Source organism: Lipotes vexillifer, unplaced genomic scaffold (genome assembly GCF_000442215.2).
Source record: "Lipotes vexillifer unplaced genomic scaffold, Lipotes_vexillifer_v1.1 scaffold308, whole genome shotgun sequence".
Classification (NCBI taxonomy): domain Eukaryota; kingdom Metazoa; phylum Chordata; class Mammalia; order Artiodactyla; family Lipotidae; genus Lipotes; species Lipotes vexillifer.
The window spans coordinates 2175670-2192394 of NW_006792985.1; the positions used below are offsets into that span (position 1 = coordinate 2175670).

General features: G+C 37.3%; 1 protein-coding gene across 1 annotated transcript in view; it reads right to left on the reverse strand.

Moving 5' to 3' along the window:
* The window catches only part of FZD3 (frizzled class receptor 3), a 95241-nt gene that overhangs the window by 4951 nt on the left and 73565 nt on the right, over positions 1-16725 (reverse strand). The window contains exons 5-6 of the mRNA XM_007466151.1: positions 8006-8154; positions 3649-3882 (exon numbers count right to left, since the gene is read on the reverse strand). Of these exons, the coding sequence (XP_007466213.1) occupies positions 3649-3882; positions 8006-8154 (383 nt within the window). The remainder of the gene's footprint in view (positions 1-3648; positions 3883-8005; positions 8155-16725) is intronic.

A 16725-nucleotide genomic window follows, 5' to 3' on the forward strand; every position in this document is an offset into this window, starting at 1 on the left:
GTGTATACGGGTGATCTCACAGCCAAGATACCATGAAATGATGCGAAAACCATGGCCAAATATAGTGTTCACGTGTAAACTTAAAAACTGATGCAGAAAGAAATTGCCATGAGATGGCATGCCCACATTATTTCTAAAGTTGTTTGATAGATTTATTTGTCTCCTAATATGCACTGGGCTAGATACTGTAGGGGAATATACAAATGTCTGTCACCAAGTTCACATCCTCCAGAAACTGCAAACTTAGCCAAGGAAAAACAAGTGTATTGAAAATAGGTCACACCGAAAGAATGATTAAAAAGCAATTAATTAACTGCCATGGATATGGGAATCAAGCAGGCCTTAAAGGATGAGTATGATTTTAATTAATCAGAGATAAGAAAGGCCATTACAGGAGGTCATAGTATATCCCCTAGTTTCCATGACACTATACTTTCATAGATTCCTTCATATGTCTAAAAGCACTTTCTCTGAATCACATGCTAGCCTATTCTTATTGTATTATTATTACTTGTTTTTTTAAAGGCACTTAATTTTTTTTTTAATTTTAAAAAATTTTGGCTGCGTTTGGTCTTCGTTGCTGCACGTGGGCTTTCTCTAGTTGTGGTGAGTGGGGGCTACTCTTCGTTGCAGTGCGCGGGCTTCTCATTGCAGTGGCTTCTCTTGTTGCAGAGCACAGGCTCTAGGCGTGCAAGCTCAGTAGTTGTGGCTTGCGGGCTCTAGAGCGCAGGCTCAGTAGTTGTGGTGCGTGGGCTTAGCTGCTCTGCGGCATGTGGGATCTTCCAGGACCAGGGCTCGAACCCGTGTCCCCTGCATTGGCAGGCAGATTCTTAACCACTGTGCCACCAGGGAAGTCCCTCTTATTGTATTATTATCATTACTGTATTTACCAAGGTCTTGTTCTTGGTCTGTTCTTTTTTTAATTAAGATTCAAGGAATTCTATCTCACAATTTTAATTACCAACTACCTTATATTAAAGATTATAAACTTTCTTATCTAAACTCCCATTCCATTCAGATTACTGACACTGAAATCCCCCTATATTTAATTGCCTTCAGAAATTCTCTACTCAGTATGAACTTAACTTGTATTACCATTCACTCACCCTACTTATCTCCTCTGAGATATTTTCATGGGCCAAATCTGATCTTCCCCTTTTCTGAAGTTCTATAACATTGATCATCTCTAAAACTCACTGTTTTAATTATATGCTGGCTTGCACTATTTTTTAGTTGGTTCTTATGTATATGTCCTATCTTTCTCATAAGGTTACATTCTTCTAGAGTGCAGAAATTATACTTTAGCTTTCTTCTATATATCTCTTTATACACAGAATGCCACATGCATAAGAGCTGTATTCTAACTGTTCATTCCTTACTGAAAAGGATAAGGCTAATAATGTCAAACATCAAATAATGCTGAGAGTCAGTTCATGGAGGGTGGTGTTGACAAAACGTACTCTGAAAGATTCTCTGATTTGCTCCCTCTTTATGACTGTCTTAAGTTAAGACCTCTAAATTACTCTAGAAACTTCCCAACTGGGCTTACTTACAATCTCCTCTCCTATGCTGTTGTCAAAGTGATCTTCCTAAAATACAAATCTGATTTTATCACCGCAATGCTCAAAGTCTTCCAATAGTTTCTCAGTGCTGTAAGGTTTGAAAAAACCCCAAACTTCCCAGCATGTTTCATCTCCTACAGTTGCCCTGGTACTTAACTGCCCATTTGTCCTCCTTCCCTCCTCATATGCTGTTTCCTTGTCTGAAATTTCCAACTGCCTCCTCTGAATCCTATTCAAATTAAAGTGCTATCCTGTTTGTGAACAAGACTTTCCATGGTGACTTAAATGGTTTTCTTCTCTGGAATCCCAAAGCACCTTGTACATGATTTTATCATACCCATTAAAGTATATTACTACCGACTGTTTACTCTTCTGTCTTCCATCTCTGTGTCCCTAGCACTTAGAATAATGCTTTTTATTTAGGAGTGCTGAATGGAAGGAAAAGGCAGGAAAGAGAAGATCTTTGAATGTGATTAAGAAACAGGTCATTGGTGATGTTAGAAGTGGGTAAGAAGGTGAAAAAGAGTAGAAATACAAGGAATGAAGGATGCAATTGGTAGAATGGAAATATTCATTTCAAAAATCTGGCAAGGAAAAGAAAAAGAAATGGATAAAAGATAGAAAATATATGATAGTCAAAGAAAGGCTGCTCCTTTTTAAAACATAGGGTAGCTGACCAAGTTAGAAGGTGAAAGAAAGCAAGTTGAGAGGACAAACCAGAAGGACTAAAAAGACAGTAAGTATAGGAATCATACCCTATACTAGGAGGACAGGGAACACTGAGAGAAAGGCTGGAATGAGACTGGAAGGATACAGGACAGCTGTAGAAACAGAGATACTTCAAAGTGAACAAAGAATTTCAGGCATGATAATTTTCATTCTTTCAGTTTCCCAAACTAGAAATATTAAAAAAAAAAAATCTTTGGCACATTCCTTCTCTCCAACTGCTTTAATCCATCTCCAACTCCTATCACTTCATTTCTTCTTTTCAAATATCCTTCAGATCAGCTCTTCCTCTCTTGCCACTGCCACTGTTCTTCCATAAGCCTTCATCATCTCTCAGCTGAATTAATGCAAAGCTCCTAAGAAGTTTCTAATTCTAGTGTCTCCACCATCAAATTTAACAGGAAAGCACATCCAGCCCACTCTCAAACATTCTCTGTGAAGCTTTTTCCCATCCCCTTCCCCACCAGAATTAATCACCCCCTCATCCAAGCTACTAAACAGGGGTTGGCCAACTATGGTCTGCCAGTCAAATGAGGCCCCTTGCTATTTTTGTAAATAGTTTTACTGGAACACAGCCATTCCCATTTTGACTACATATTGTCCATGGCTGCTTTCATGCTACAACAGCAGAAATGAATAGCTGCCAACAAAGACCATATGACCCACAAAGACTAAAGTTATTTATTATGTGGCTCTTTATAGAAAAAGTTTGCCAACCTCTGGACTATACCATTATATTTGCATTTTACTTTAATTATTAACTTATAATAATGATAATAAAAGTTGATATCAGGCACTTACTGAGATGGGCACTGTTCCAAACAATCAGGTACATTATCTCATTTATTGTTTACAACATTGCTAAAGGGGCAAATATTATTACTATTTCCATTTTACAGATGAGAAAACTGAGGCTTATCATTCCAGACTCCATGCTTTTAACCACAACACGAATAATGACTACACTATCTTTCTTGAGCTTATTAAGAACAAAGATCATGCCTAAATCATCTTTGTATTCCCAGAGCCTAGCACAATGCCTGACCTGGCAGGTATTCCATAACTGCCAAATTAATCTTACTAAAATAACCACTTTTACCCTGCCTTCTCCCTGATCAGTAATACCCGTTAATGACTCCATATTGCTTGCTGCATTGAGTCAAACTCTAAACTCCTCTGACTGGCATTAAGTCTGACCATAATCTGGGACAACAGTACCTAGGAAAGTTTAAAAACGTTAATAATGATCAACTTCTTTTTCAGAATTGGCTACTCTTCCAATAGTAGTAGTCACACTGGCTACTCGCCGTGTGACTCTAATTCAGCACAGGAAATAAACTAATCTACCAATAAAACTCACCTGCCATCACGGGATCTGTGGAGGCTGCCATGGTAGCTGCTCACTTTGCTGTGGACACTCCCTGCTTTGCTTCTCTGATCATCCACCATGGCCAGCTGAGTTGAAGAAGCATGTGTGGATGTTCCTTGAGTGGAAGTTCCTCTTGATTTTCTTATAATAGGAGTATTTGGATCCCTCAGGAGGGACTGAGCGAAATCAGGTTCCTGGAGTACCTGTCGGCTCTCATTCACTATCCTAGACAACAGAATACTAAGTTTAAGATACAGACTAACATCTCTACTTCTTTGACAAACTGATGTTATTCTTGAAATTAATTCCTTCTTAAATAATGTCTTTAGGACAGATATAAGGTAACACTGTTGACCGAAGAGAGGATATAACAAAAATCTGTGTCAATCTGTTCCCAAAAGTGGTATGATAGAAAGAGGTTCGTATTAGAATAAGGAAATCAGGATTTTAGTTCCAACTCTGTCAATAAATATGTAATCTTAGGCAACTCATCATCCCCTTTTCTTAATTTTCCTCATCTATAAAATGAAGGTATACAATTTCATCATTTCTAAAAAGTCCCTTTCAGCTAAGGAAATTTATCATTCTCAAGGACACTGAAATATTACAAAGGTACTATTATAAAGTAGAAATACTATTTTCTTGCATGGTTTATGGAAGTAGTAGAGGCCTCATCATGGCACAGACACATTTTTTAATTTGTAAGAGCAGTTGTTTTAAGGTAACAAGTTGACTTTATAACAGAGCATTTGTCTAGTGCTGGAATAAACATGAATGATCATAACTAGAACAAAACACGTGAAAAATTAATTTAAGCAAACATACAATTAAGTCCCGGACCCATTAAAGGCTTAGGAAAAAAGAATTAAGGGGATGAATTATGTCCAGAGCAAAAGGTTTTTTTTTTGTGGTACGCGGGCCTCTCACTGTTGTGGCCTCTCCCGTTGCGGAGCACAGGCTCCGGACGCGCAGGCTCAGCGGCCATTGCTCACGGGCCCAGCCGCTCCGCAGCATGTGGGATCTTCCCCGACCGGGGCACGAACCCGTGTCCCCTGCATCGGCAGGCGGACTCTCAACCACTGCGCCACCAGGGAAGCCCCAGAGCAAAAGTTTTTAACTGCTATGAAAGGGTTAAAAGCAGACAGATGTTCATGATGATGAACAAAGTGGTAATTAATAAAAGAACCAATTAAATAGTTGCAAAGGTCGGTGTATCAGTTTGTGTAAATAATGACTATGAGAATCATACATAAAGTTAAAATTAGACAATTTCATTAAAAAAAACTCTCCAACATGTAAAGATTGGATCATAAATTGAGAAAGTGCATATATTCTAAGTTTTCGAATTAGAAAAAGATCATTGTTGTTATTGCCGTTGTTGTTTTAGTGCTGGGGTAGAAGGGCTGAAGGAAGACTAATATTTGTTGAGTACCTGAATTGTGCCAGGTATTTTACATATACTCTCCTTTAATCTTTCTTAATAATGTTTTTATTACAGAGATTAAGTCCTAAAAAGATATTAGATATCCATTAAGAATAAATATTGTGAGCCCCATTTTATAGATGAAGAAACTGAGGTTCTAAGGGATTAAAGGACTTTCCAAAAGTCATACAACAAAACAGCAGTTGGGGGTGTGAGGGAGGGAGATGCAAGAGGAAAGAGATATGGGGACATATGCATATGTATAACTGATTCATTTTGTTATAAAGCAGAAACTTTGACATACCACTGTAAAGCAATTATACTCTAATAAAGATGTTTAAAAAAACAAAAAACAGCAGTTGGGGATCAAACTTAAGTGTAAATGGCTTCAAAGACAATCATAAAGTAATGATAAAACATAATGTTTATGTATATGATAAAAACAAAATGTCAAAAACTAAATAGAATAAAGAACAACTCAAAGATACTTAAAACATTTGTTCTTGTGTTATCAATGGCCCTATTCATATATACATACATCCCAAGTCACTCTGGATTGCTGAATTTGTTTTCTAAACTTATTTTTAAAAATTGGTTCAAACTGACTTCTGGTCATTCCAAAAATTTAATCCACCTTTGAATGGTGAAGGTCTGTCCCCTCATTTTACAAATAAGAAAACAGAGGTCCAGAGAAATTAAGTGCTGTGACCCAGATAATTCCAAAAGAAAATTTCTAAAAATATTTCCATCAGTGTCAGAAATATTAGCATAAGCACAGTCTTAAATGTGGCTTCACTCAGAGGAAGAACACTAATTTGATTTGCATAATTTTAGAAGCCAGTATTTTGACTCACAGTATAACAGAGGGGTTAAGAGCAGGCTAGAGTCAGACTGCTTGGGTGTGAATCTCAATTCTACCATTCACTAGCTATTAAACCTTGGTTGTATGCCTCAGTTTCTTATCTGTAAAATGACGATCTCCCTCACAAGGTTGTTTAGAGGATTAAATGATTTAATAATATGTAAAATGCTTAGGACAGTGCTTGGAGTATTAAGTGTGCTCAATTAATTGGTAACCATTATTATGATTACTCCATAGTCATTTCTCAAAGGCTCAACCAGACAAATGCTAGAAATGGCTGCAGGGTGCTCACACTCTTGAGGAGTGGTACTCTAGCCCAGAGCATTGGAGGGTCACAATGACTTTGTTGGGTTGGGGGGGTGATCCACGGTTCCAGAAAACCAAATAGAAGGGTTCTTGGAAGTTCTAACCAGTTTCAAAAGGATTCTGACCCAACCAGGATCCCCCAAATAACTGGAAAGATTCCCCAAAAGGGTAGCTTGGGCTTAGCTCCATCTGGAGTTTCTAGTACAACAGAATTGTTGTATTACAGAATTGTTTGTGTATGGTCCAGAGATGACCAGGAATGTTTAATTCAAACCCTCAGAATTATGTTTTACTGTGATTAAAACATATTTAAAAATTTCAAAAAATATACAGATAAATCCCCCAAGGAAGGATGTTCCACAAAAAGCAAGGACTTGGCCTGTTTTGTACGCTACTGAATCCTTGGCATCCCAATATAGTTCAAAGCACACAGTAAACATTCATTAAAGACTTTCTCAAAGGATGAATTCTTAGGAAATACATTTTTGTTGTTGAATTCATTTTTCCCCTTCTTTCCTTCTCTGCCCTATGAAACTGTATTTAAAGGGGAAATGCATTATCTGATATTACTAGCAGTAGTCTCAGATATGGTAATAAGAAATGTACACTTTAAAACTGTGATTTTAAAAAATCTCAATCTAATCGATGTAACAGAAGCTGCTAATTACTGGTATTTTAGAAAATACAGATCCTGCTAATGCAGTACTTTGTTGTATAAAAAAAGTACATTAACCCATACAAGACACAATAACATTTTAAATATAATCTTAAGAGTTTTATAGACTATCCCACCAAATCCATTTTCCATGGAACTTAGGTTAAGTAAAATCATAAGAATATAGACTCCACTAACTTAGAATCTGTGATAATTCAAATACAGTATACATATAAGACTTATACTTAGTAAACACTCTGAAGTCATTTGTTCCTTTGTGAATACTGCAGGGTCTTATTTTGTTTTGTTTTGTTTCATTAATTATGGGCTCAAAAAATTCAAGATTCCTCAAATATGCCCTGAGAAGACTGCTTTGGCAAATCTTATATTTTACCATGACAGTCTAATATGCAATGTGGCCAACTATGAATTAAAATAATTCCTTTAACATATTCCATGTTATCTACTAATATCATTTTACTATTTTAGCTTTAACGTGTACTGCATGAGAATGGAATAACATGCTGTCTCTTTAAATAATTTATGGTACAACCTGGAAGAATGATGGACAGTTGAAAATGGAAGTCTAATCTAATACCTATGTGACTTCAGCCAAGGCACTTAACCTCTCTGTGCCTCAGTTTTCTCATCTGTAACACTGAGATAATACACACCAGTCCTCAGAGAAGTGTCAAGAAGATCAAATAAGAATATATATAAAATCATTAATTTGTTTTTAATTTTAAGAAGATTATGATTTGGATTTTTTAAAATAAAGATATTTTAAATATCTTTATTTTTTAAATATCTTTATAAATATCTTTTAAATATCTTTATTTTTTAAATATCTTTATAAAGATATTTTAAATATCTCAAATATTCTGAATTACTAAGGAATAGGCCTTAAGCCTGGTTCTACTTGGCTATCTTTTCTGAATAAGTTTTTAACTGTGACTTAAGGTTTAATCATAACTGGTGGAAGCTGAGGTTACAATCTTTTTGGAATACTTCCTCCAAATCCAAATTATTTTAACACAGGAAACACAAAAATATTGCGTAAATGTGAAGTTTGTGAACACCATGATAATTTACTTCAACTTACTCTTTTTTCCTACGACCATGAAAAAAACTGGCCCATTCAAAGCATGTCTTTTTGCTTCCAACCCAAAAAATGGAAGGAATACCAACTATGAGAGCCATCAGGTATTTCATCAGAAAGACAATCAGGTCTGGACGACTCATTTGAGTAACCTACAAGAAGGGAAAGAAAAATATCTTACACATATAAATAGAATTTTCTATTAAAGGCCATTATAAAATCTTTTAAATAAAATAGTAAAAATAATTCTGCAAGTCTGACATTTTCACTTACACAGTTCTATAGTTAATTTTCTTGTTATATGGAAAAGTCACACTACTGAAAATTTGACAACAAATTTGTTCTATATTTTGAGTTCTACAGTCTTCTTATTAGCTCATATTGGATACCTTCTAAAGAAAAAGATTACTAATATAGAAAATAAACCATGAATAGGAATCGAGGCTCAAATAATACCTATATTCTTCTTGGCCAATTTCACTCATCTTATCATTGGTCATCACAATATACAATTAGAAAAGTGTTAATCTTTCCCCCCCATTTTATTAATTTCTGTTTTTATATTTAATATGCTCTTCCTTCTACCTACTTTCATGTTTACTTTGCTGGCTGTTTTCAAGCTTCCTCTTTAACCTATGAGTGAGTTTTTTAGTTTCTATTCAGATGAGTTTTTTTTAAAGTTCTCTTTATTGTTGATTTCAAGTTTAGTTACTGTGGTCATAGAATGTGGTCTATTTGATTCTGGTTACCTTAAATTTTGGGGACTTCTTTTGTGATTTAGGACACAGTCCATTTTTTAAAGTATTCCTCGTGTGCTCAGAAATAACGCTTACTCTCCATTTGTTGGGTACAAAATTTTCTATGTGTATTAGATCAACTTTATTAGTTGTGTTGTTCAAATCTTCTATACAGGCATCCTCTGAGATATTGTAAGTCTAGTTCCAGACCACCACAATAAAGCAAATACCACAATAATGTGAGTCATGGGGATAATTCTGTTTCCCAGTGCATATAAAAGTTATGTTTACACTATAATGTAGTTGAATAAGTATGCAATATTTACTCATAAGTGTCTAAATAACAATGTTCATACCTTAATTAAAAAATACTTTATTGCTAAAAAATGCCAACCATCATTGAGCCTTCAATGAGTCGTACTCCTTTCGTGTGGAGAGTCTCGCCTTGATGTTGAAGGCTGCTGACTGATCAGGGTGGTGGGTGCTGAAGGCTGGGTGGCCGTGACAATTTCTTAAAATAAGACCACAGTGAAGTGTGCCTCATCCGTTGCCTCTTCCTTTCATGAACAATTTCTCTGTAGCAGGCAATGCTGTTTGAAAGCATTTTACCCAAAGTAGAACTTCTTTCAAAACTGGAGTCAATCCTCTCAAACCCTGCCACTTCTTTATCAACTAAGTTTATATAATATTCTAAATCCTCTGTTGTCATTTCAACAAGATCTTCACAGCATCTTCACCAGAAGCAGATTCCACCTTGAGAAGTCAGTTTGTTCATGCTCACCCACAAAAAGCAACTCCTCATCCATTAAAGTTTTATCACGAGATTGTAGCAATTTAGTCACATCTTTAAGGCTGCACTTCTAATTCTAGTTCTCTTGCTACCTCCACCACATCTGCAGTTACTTCCTCCACTGAAGTCTTAAAGCCCTCCAAGTCATCCATGAGGGCTGGAATCAACTTCTTTCAAACTCCTGTTAGTGTTCATATTTTGACCTCTTCCCATGAATCACGAATGTTCTTAATGGCATCCAGAATGGTGAATCCTTTCCAGAAGGTTTTCAATTGACTTTGCCCAGGTCCATCACAGGAATCTCTATCTATGGCAGCTATAGCCTCAAACAGTGTAATTTCTTATGGGAATTCCCTGGTGGTCCAGTGGCTAGAACTTGGTGCTTTCACTGCAGTGGCCTGGGTTCAATCCCTGGTAGGGGGACTAAGATCCCACAAGCTGAGCAGCACGTGGCAAAAAAAAAAAAAAAGTTTATTTCTTAAATAATAAAGACTTGAAAGTTGAAATTACTCCTTGATCTGTGGGCTGCAGAGTGGATGTTGGGTAGGCAGGCATGAAAATAACATTAATCTTGTACATCTCCATCAGAGTGCTTGGGTGACCAGATGCACTGTCAATAAGCAGTAACATTTTCAAAGGAATCTTTTCTTTTCTGAGCAGTAGATCTCAACAGTAGGCTTCAGTAAACCATGTTGTCAACAGTTGTGCTGTCATCCAGACTTTGTTTTTCCATTTAGAGAGCACAGGCAGAGTAGATTTAGCATAATTCAGAATGGTAAAGGAACATTGGCTTCAACTTAAAACTCACTAGCTACGTTAGCCCTTAACAAGAGTCACCCTGTCCTTTGAAGCTCTCACGCCAGGCACTGACTTCTCCCCTCTAGCTATGAAAGTCCTGGCGGCATCCTCTTCCAATATAAGACTTTCATCTACATTGAAAATCTGTTGTTCAGGGCAGCCAGCCACCTTCATTAATTTTCTTAGCTAGATCTTCTGGATAACTTGCTGCAGCTTCTATCTACATCAGCACTTGCTGCTTCACCTTGCACTTTTATGTTATAGAGATGGCCTCTTTCCTTAAATCTCATAACGTCTGCTAGCTTCAAACTTCTCTTCTGCAGCTTCCTCATCTCTCAGCCTTCATAGAATTGAAGAGAGTTAGGGCCTTGCTCTGGATTAGGCTTTGGTTTAAGGGAATGTTGTGCCTGGTTTGATCTATCCAGACCACTAAAACTTTCTCTATATTAGCAATAAGGCTTTCCCACTTTCTTATCACTAGTGTGTTCACTGGAATAGCACTTTTAATTTCCTTCGAGAACTTTCCCTTTGCATTCACAACTTGGCTAACTGTTTGGCTCAAGAGGCCTAACATTTTGCCTGTTTCGACTTTCAACATGCCTTCCTCACTAAGCTTAATCATTTCTAGCTTTTCATTTCAAGTGAGAGATGTGCAACTCTCCCTTTCACTTGAACCCTTACAGACCATTGTTAAGGTTAGTTAGCCTGATTTCAATATTGTTGTGTCTAAGCTAATAGGGAGGTCCAAGGAGAGCATTTTATATGCACATGGAAACCAAAAAATTTGTGTGACTTGCTTTATTGTGATATTTGCTTTATTGCAGTGGTCTGGAACCAAACCTGCAATATCTCTGAGGTATGTCTGTAATGTGAGAATTACCAAAATGTGACACAGAGACAGGAAGTGAGCAAATGCTGTTGGAAAAATGGTACCAACAAACTTGCTCAACACAGGGTTGCCACAAACCTTCAATTTGTAAAAAATGCATTATCTGCAAAGCACAATAAAGCGAAGTGCAATAAAACAAGGTACATATGTTTTCCTGACTAATTTTCTGTTTACCTATCCATTTTAATAGAGGTATGCTAAACTGTGGGTTCATTAGTTTTCCTTCTAATCCTGTCATTTTTCACTTTTAAGCCTATGTTACGTGTTATATAAATGCTCTGGCTGCCCAATTTACTTTTTTAGTGCTCTTCACCTTTAACAGTATTTTATGTGACATTAATATTGCCACATCAGCTTTTTACTTCATCATACCAGCACATCTTCAAGGTGTATCTTTTCCTATTTACCAATGTATTTCTTTCAAGTCTGTTTGGGTTATACTGCTGCTTTTAAACAATATATAGTTTATTCCTTCTAAAGTATAAACTCCATGAGGAGTTTTTTTCCCAAATGGTTTTATCCCCAGAGCCTAGACCAGTGTCTGGCACATAGTTAAATGCCCAATAAATACTCACATACATTTACAATATATACTTATACTTTGTTTTATGAGAAAAAAATTACATTGAAGATTATTCAGCACTGCTAGAGACTGGTTTAAGATGGCAGAGTAGAAGGATGTGTGCTCACTCCCTCTTGCGAGAACACTGGAATCACAACTAACTGCTGAACAATCATCGACAGGAAGAAACTGGAAATCACCACAAAAGATACCCCACATCCAAAGACAAAGGAGAAGCCACAGTGAGACGGTAGGAGGGGCGCAATCACAATAAAATCAAATCCCATAACTGCTGGGTGGGTGACTCACAAACTGGAGAACACTTATACCACAGAAGTCCACCCACTCACTGGAGTGAAGGTTCTGAGTCCCACATCAGGCTTTGCAACCTGGGGGTCCGGAAACGGGAGGAGGAATTCCTAAAGAATCAGACTTTGAAGGCTAGCTGGATTTGACTGTAGGACTTCAATAGGACTGCGGGAAACAGAGACTCCACTCTTGGAGGGCACACACAAAGTAGCGTGCGCTTCGGGACCCAGGGGAAGGAGCAGTGACCCCAGGGGATACTGAACCAGACCTACCTGCTAGTGTTGGAGGGTCCCTTGCTGAGGTAGGGAGTGGCTGTGTCTCACCATGAGGACAAGGACACTGGCAGCAGAAGAACTGGGAAGTGCTCCTTGACGTCAGCCCTCCCAGAGTCCGCCATTAGCCCCACCAAAGAGCCCAGGGAAGGCTCCAGTATTGGGTCACCTCAGGCCAAACAACCAACAAGGAGGGAACCCAGCCCCACCCATCAGGAGACAACAAGATTAATGTTTTACTGAGCTCTGCCCACCAGAGCAACACCTAGCTCTACCCACCACCAGTCCCTCCCATCAGGAAACTTGAACAAGCCTCTTAGATAGCCTCATCCACCAGAGGGCAGACAGCAGAAGCAAGAAGAACTACAATCCTGCAGCCTGTGGAACAAAAATCACATTCACAGAAAGACAGACAAGATAAAAAGGCAGAGGGCTATGTACAAGATGAAGGAACAAGATAAAACCCCAGAAAAACAACTAAATGAAGTGCAGATATGAAACCTTCCAGAAAAAAGAATTCAGAATCATGATACTGAAGATGATCCAGGACCTTAGAAAAAGAATGGAGGCAAAGATTGAGAAGATGCAAGAAATGTTTAACAAAGACCTAGAATTAAAGAACAAACAAACAGAGATGAACAATACAATAACTGAAATTAAAAATATACTACAAGGAATCAATAGCAGAATAACTGAGGCAGAAGAACGGATAAGTGACCTGGAAGACAGAATGGTGGAATTCACTGCTGTGGAACAGAATAAAGAAAAAAGAATGAAAAGAAATGAAGACAGCCTGAGAGACTTCTGGGGCAACATTAAATGCAACAACATTCGCATTATAGGGGTCCCAGAAGGAGAAGAGAGAGAGAAAGGACCCGAGAAAATATTTGAAGAGATTATAGTCGAAAACTTCCAGGAAGCACAGAGAGTACCAGGCAGGATAAACCCAAGGAGAAACACACCGAGACACACAGTAATCAAACTGATAAAAATTGAAGACAAAGAAAAATTACTGAAAGCAACAAGGGAAAAACAACAAATAAGATACAAGAGAATTCCCATAGGGTTAACAGCTGATTTCTCAGCAGAAACTCTACAAGCAAGAAGGGAGTGGCATGATATGCTTAAAGTGATGCAAGGAAAGAATCTACAACCAAGATTACACTACCTGGCAAGGATCTCATTCAGATTTGAAGGAGAAATCAAAAGCTTTACAGACAAGCAAAAGCTAAGAGAATTCAGCATCAAGACCCGTATATATGCTGTCTACAAGAGACCCACTTCAGACCTAGGAACACATGCAGACTGAAAGTGAGGGGATAGAAAAAGATATTCCATGCAAATGGAAATCAAAAGAAAGCTGGAGTAGCAGTACTCATATGAGATAAAATAGACTTTAAAACAAAGAATGTTACAAGAGATAAGGAAGGACACTACATAATGATCAAGGGATCAATCCAAGAAGAAGATATAGCAATTGTAAATATATATGCACCCAACATAGGAGCACCTCAGTACATAAGACAACTGCTAACAGCTATAAAAGAGGAAATCGACAGTAACACAATAATAGTGGGGGACTTTAACACCTCACTTACACCAATGGACAGATCATCCAAAATGAAAGTAAATAAGGAAACAGAAGCTTTAAATGACACAACAGACCAGATAGATTTAATTGATATTTATAGGACATTCCATCCAAAAACAGCAGATTACACTTTCTTCTTAAGTGCACACGGAACATTCTCCAGGATAGATCACATCCTGGGTCATAAATCAAGCATCAGTAAATTTAAGAAAATTGAAATCATATCAAGCATCTTTCCTGACCACAATGTTATGAGATTAGAAATCAATTACAGGGAAAAAAACGTAAAAAACACAAAAACATGGAGGCTAAACAATATGTTACTAAATAACCAAGAGATCACTGAAGAAATCAAAGAGGAAGTCAAAAAATACCTAGAGACAAATTACAATGTAAACACAATGATCCAAAACCTATGGGATGCAGCAAAAGCAGTTCTAAGAGGGAAGTTTATAGCAGTACAAGCCTACCTCAAGAAACAAGAAAAATCTCAAATAAACAATCTAAGCTTACACCTAAAGGAACTAGAGAAAGAAGAACAAACAAAACCCAAAGTTAGCAGAAGGAAAGAAATGATAAAGAATAGAGCAGAAATAAATGAAATAGAAACAAAGAAAACAATAGCAAAGATCAATAAAACTAAAAGCTGGTTCTTTGAGAAGATAAACAAAATTGATAAACCATTAGCCAGACTCATCAAGAAAAAGAGGGAGAAGACTCAAATCAATAAAATTAGAAATGAAAAAGGAGAAGTTACAACAGACACCACAGAAATACAAAGCATCCTAAGAGGCTACTACAAGCAAGTCTATGCCCATAAAATGGACAACCTGGAAGAAATGGACAAATTTTTAAAAAGGTATAAGCTTCAAAGACTGAACCAGGAAGAAACAGAGACTATAAGCAGACCAATCACAAGTAATGAAATTGAAACTGTGATTAAAAATCTTCCAACAAACTAAAGTCCAGGACCAGATGGCTTCACAGATGAATTCTATCAAAGATTTATAGAAGAGCTAACACCCATACTTCTCAAACTCTTCCAAAAAACTGCAGGGGAAGGAACACTCCCAAACTCATTCTATGAGGCCACCATCACCCTGATACCAAAACCAGACAAACATACTACAAAAAAAGAAAATTACAGACCAATATCAATGATGAATATAGATGCAAAAATCCTCAACAAAATACTAGCAAACAGAATCCAACAACACATTAAAAGGATCATACACCATGATCAAGTAGGATTTACCCCAGGGATGCAAGGATTCTTCAATATACACAAATCAATCAATGTGATACACCATATTAACAAACTGAAGAATAAAAACCATATGATTATCTCAACAGATGCAGAAAAAGCTTTTGACAAAATTCAACACCCGTTTATGATAAAAACTCTCCAGAAAGGGGGCACAGAGGGAACCTACCTCAACATAATAAGGGCCATATATGACAAACCCACATCAAACATCTTCTCAATGGTGAAAAACTGAAAGCATTTCCTCTAAGATCAGGAACAAGACAAGGATGTCCACTCTTCACCACTATTATTCAACATAGTTTTGGAAGTCTTAGCCAGGGCAATCAGAGAAGAAAAAGAAATAAAAGGAATACAAATTGGAAAAGAAGAAGTAACTGTCACTGTTTGCAGATGACATGATACTATACATAGAGAATCCTAAAGATGCCACCAGAAAACTACTACAGCTAATCAATGAATTTTGTAAAGTTGCGGGATACAAAATTAATGCACAGAAATCTCTTGCATTCCTATACACTAACGATGAAAAATCTGAAAGAGAAATTAAGGAAACACTCCCATTTACCACTGCAACAAAAAGAATGAAATACGTAGGAATAAACCTACCTAGGGAGACAAAAGACTTGTATGCAGAAAACTATAAGACACTGATGAAAGAAATTAAAGATGATACAAACAGATGGAGAGATATACCATGTTCTTGGATTGGAAGAATCAACACTGTGAAAATGACTATACTACCCAAAGCAATCTACAGATTCAATGCAATCCCTACCAAATTAGCAATGGCATTTTTTACAGAACTAGAGCAAAATATCTTAACATGTGTAGGGAGACACCAAAGACCCCGAATAGCCAAAGCAGTCTTGAGGGGAAAAAAATGGAGCTGGAGGAATCAGACTCCCTGACTTCAGACTATACTACAAAGCTACAGTAATCAAGACAATATGGTACTGGCACAAAAACAGAAACACAGATCAATGGAACAAGATAGAAAGCCCAGAGGAAAACCCATACACCCATGGTCAACTAATCTATGACAAAGGAGGCAAGGATATACAATGGAGAAAAGATAGTCTCTTCAATAAGTGGTGCTGGGAAAACTGGACAGCTACGTGTAAAAGAATGAAATTAGAACATTCTCTAACACCATACACAAAAATAAATCAAAATGGATTAGAGACTTAAATGTAAGACTGGACACTATAAAACTCTTAGAGGAAAACAGGAAGAACACTCTTTGACATAAATCACAGCAAGATCTTTTTTGATCCATCTCCTAATGGAAATAAAAACAAAATGGAATGGAAATAAAAACAAAATGGAATGGAAATAAAAATAAACAAATGGGACCTAATGAAACTTAAAAGCTTTTGCAGGGGCTTCCCTGGTGGCACAGTGGTTGAGCGTCTGCTTGCCGATGCAGGGTACACGGGTTCGTGCCCCGGTCTGGGAAGATCCCACATGCCGCGGAGCGGCTGGGCTCGTGAGCCATGGCCGTTGAACGG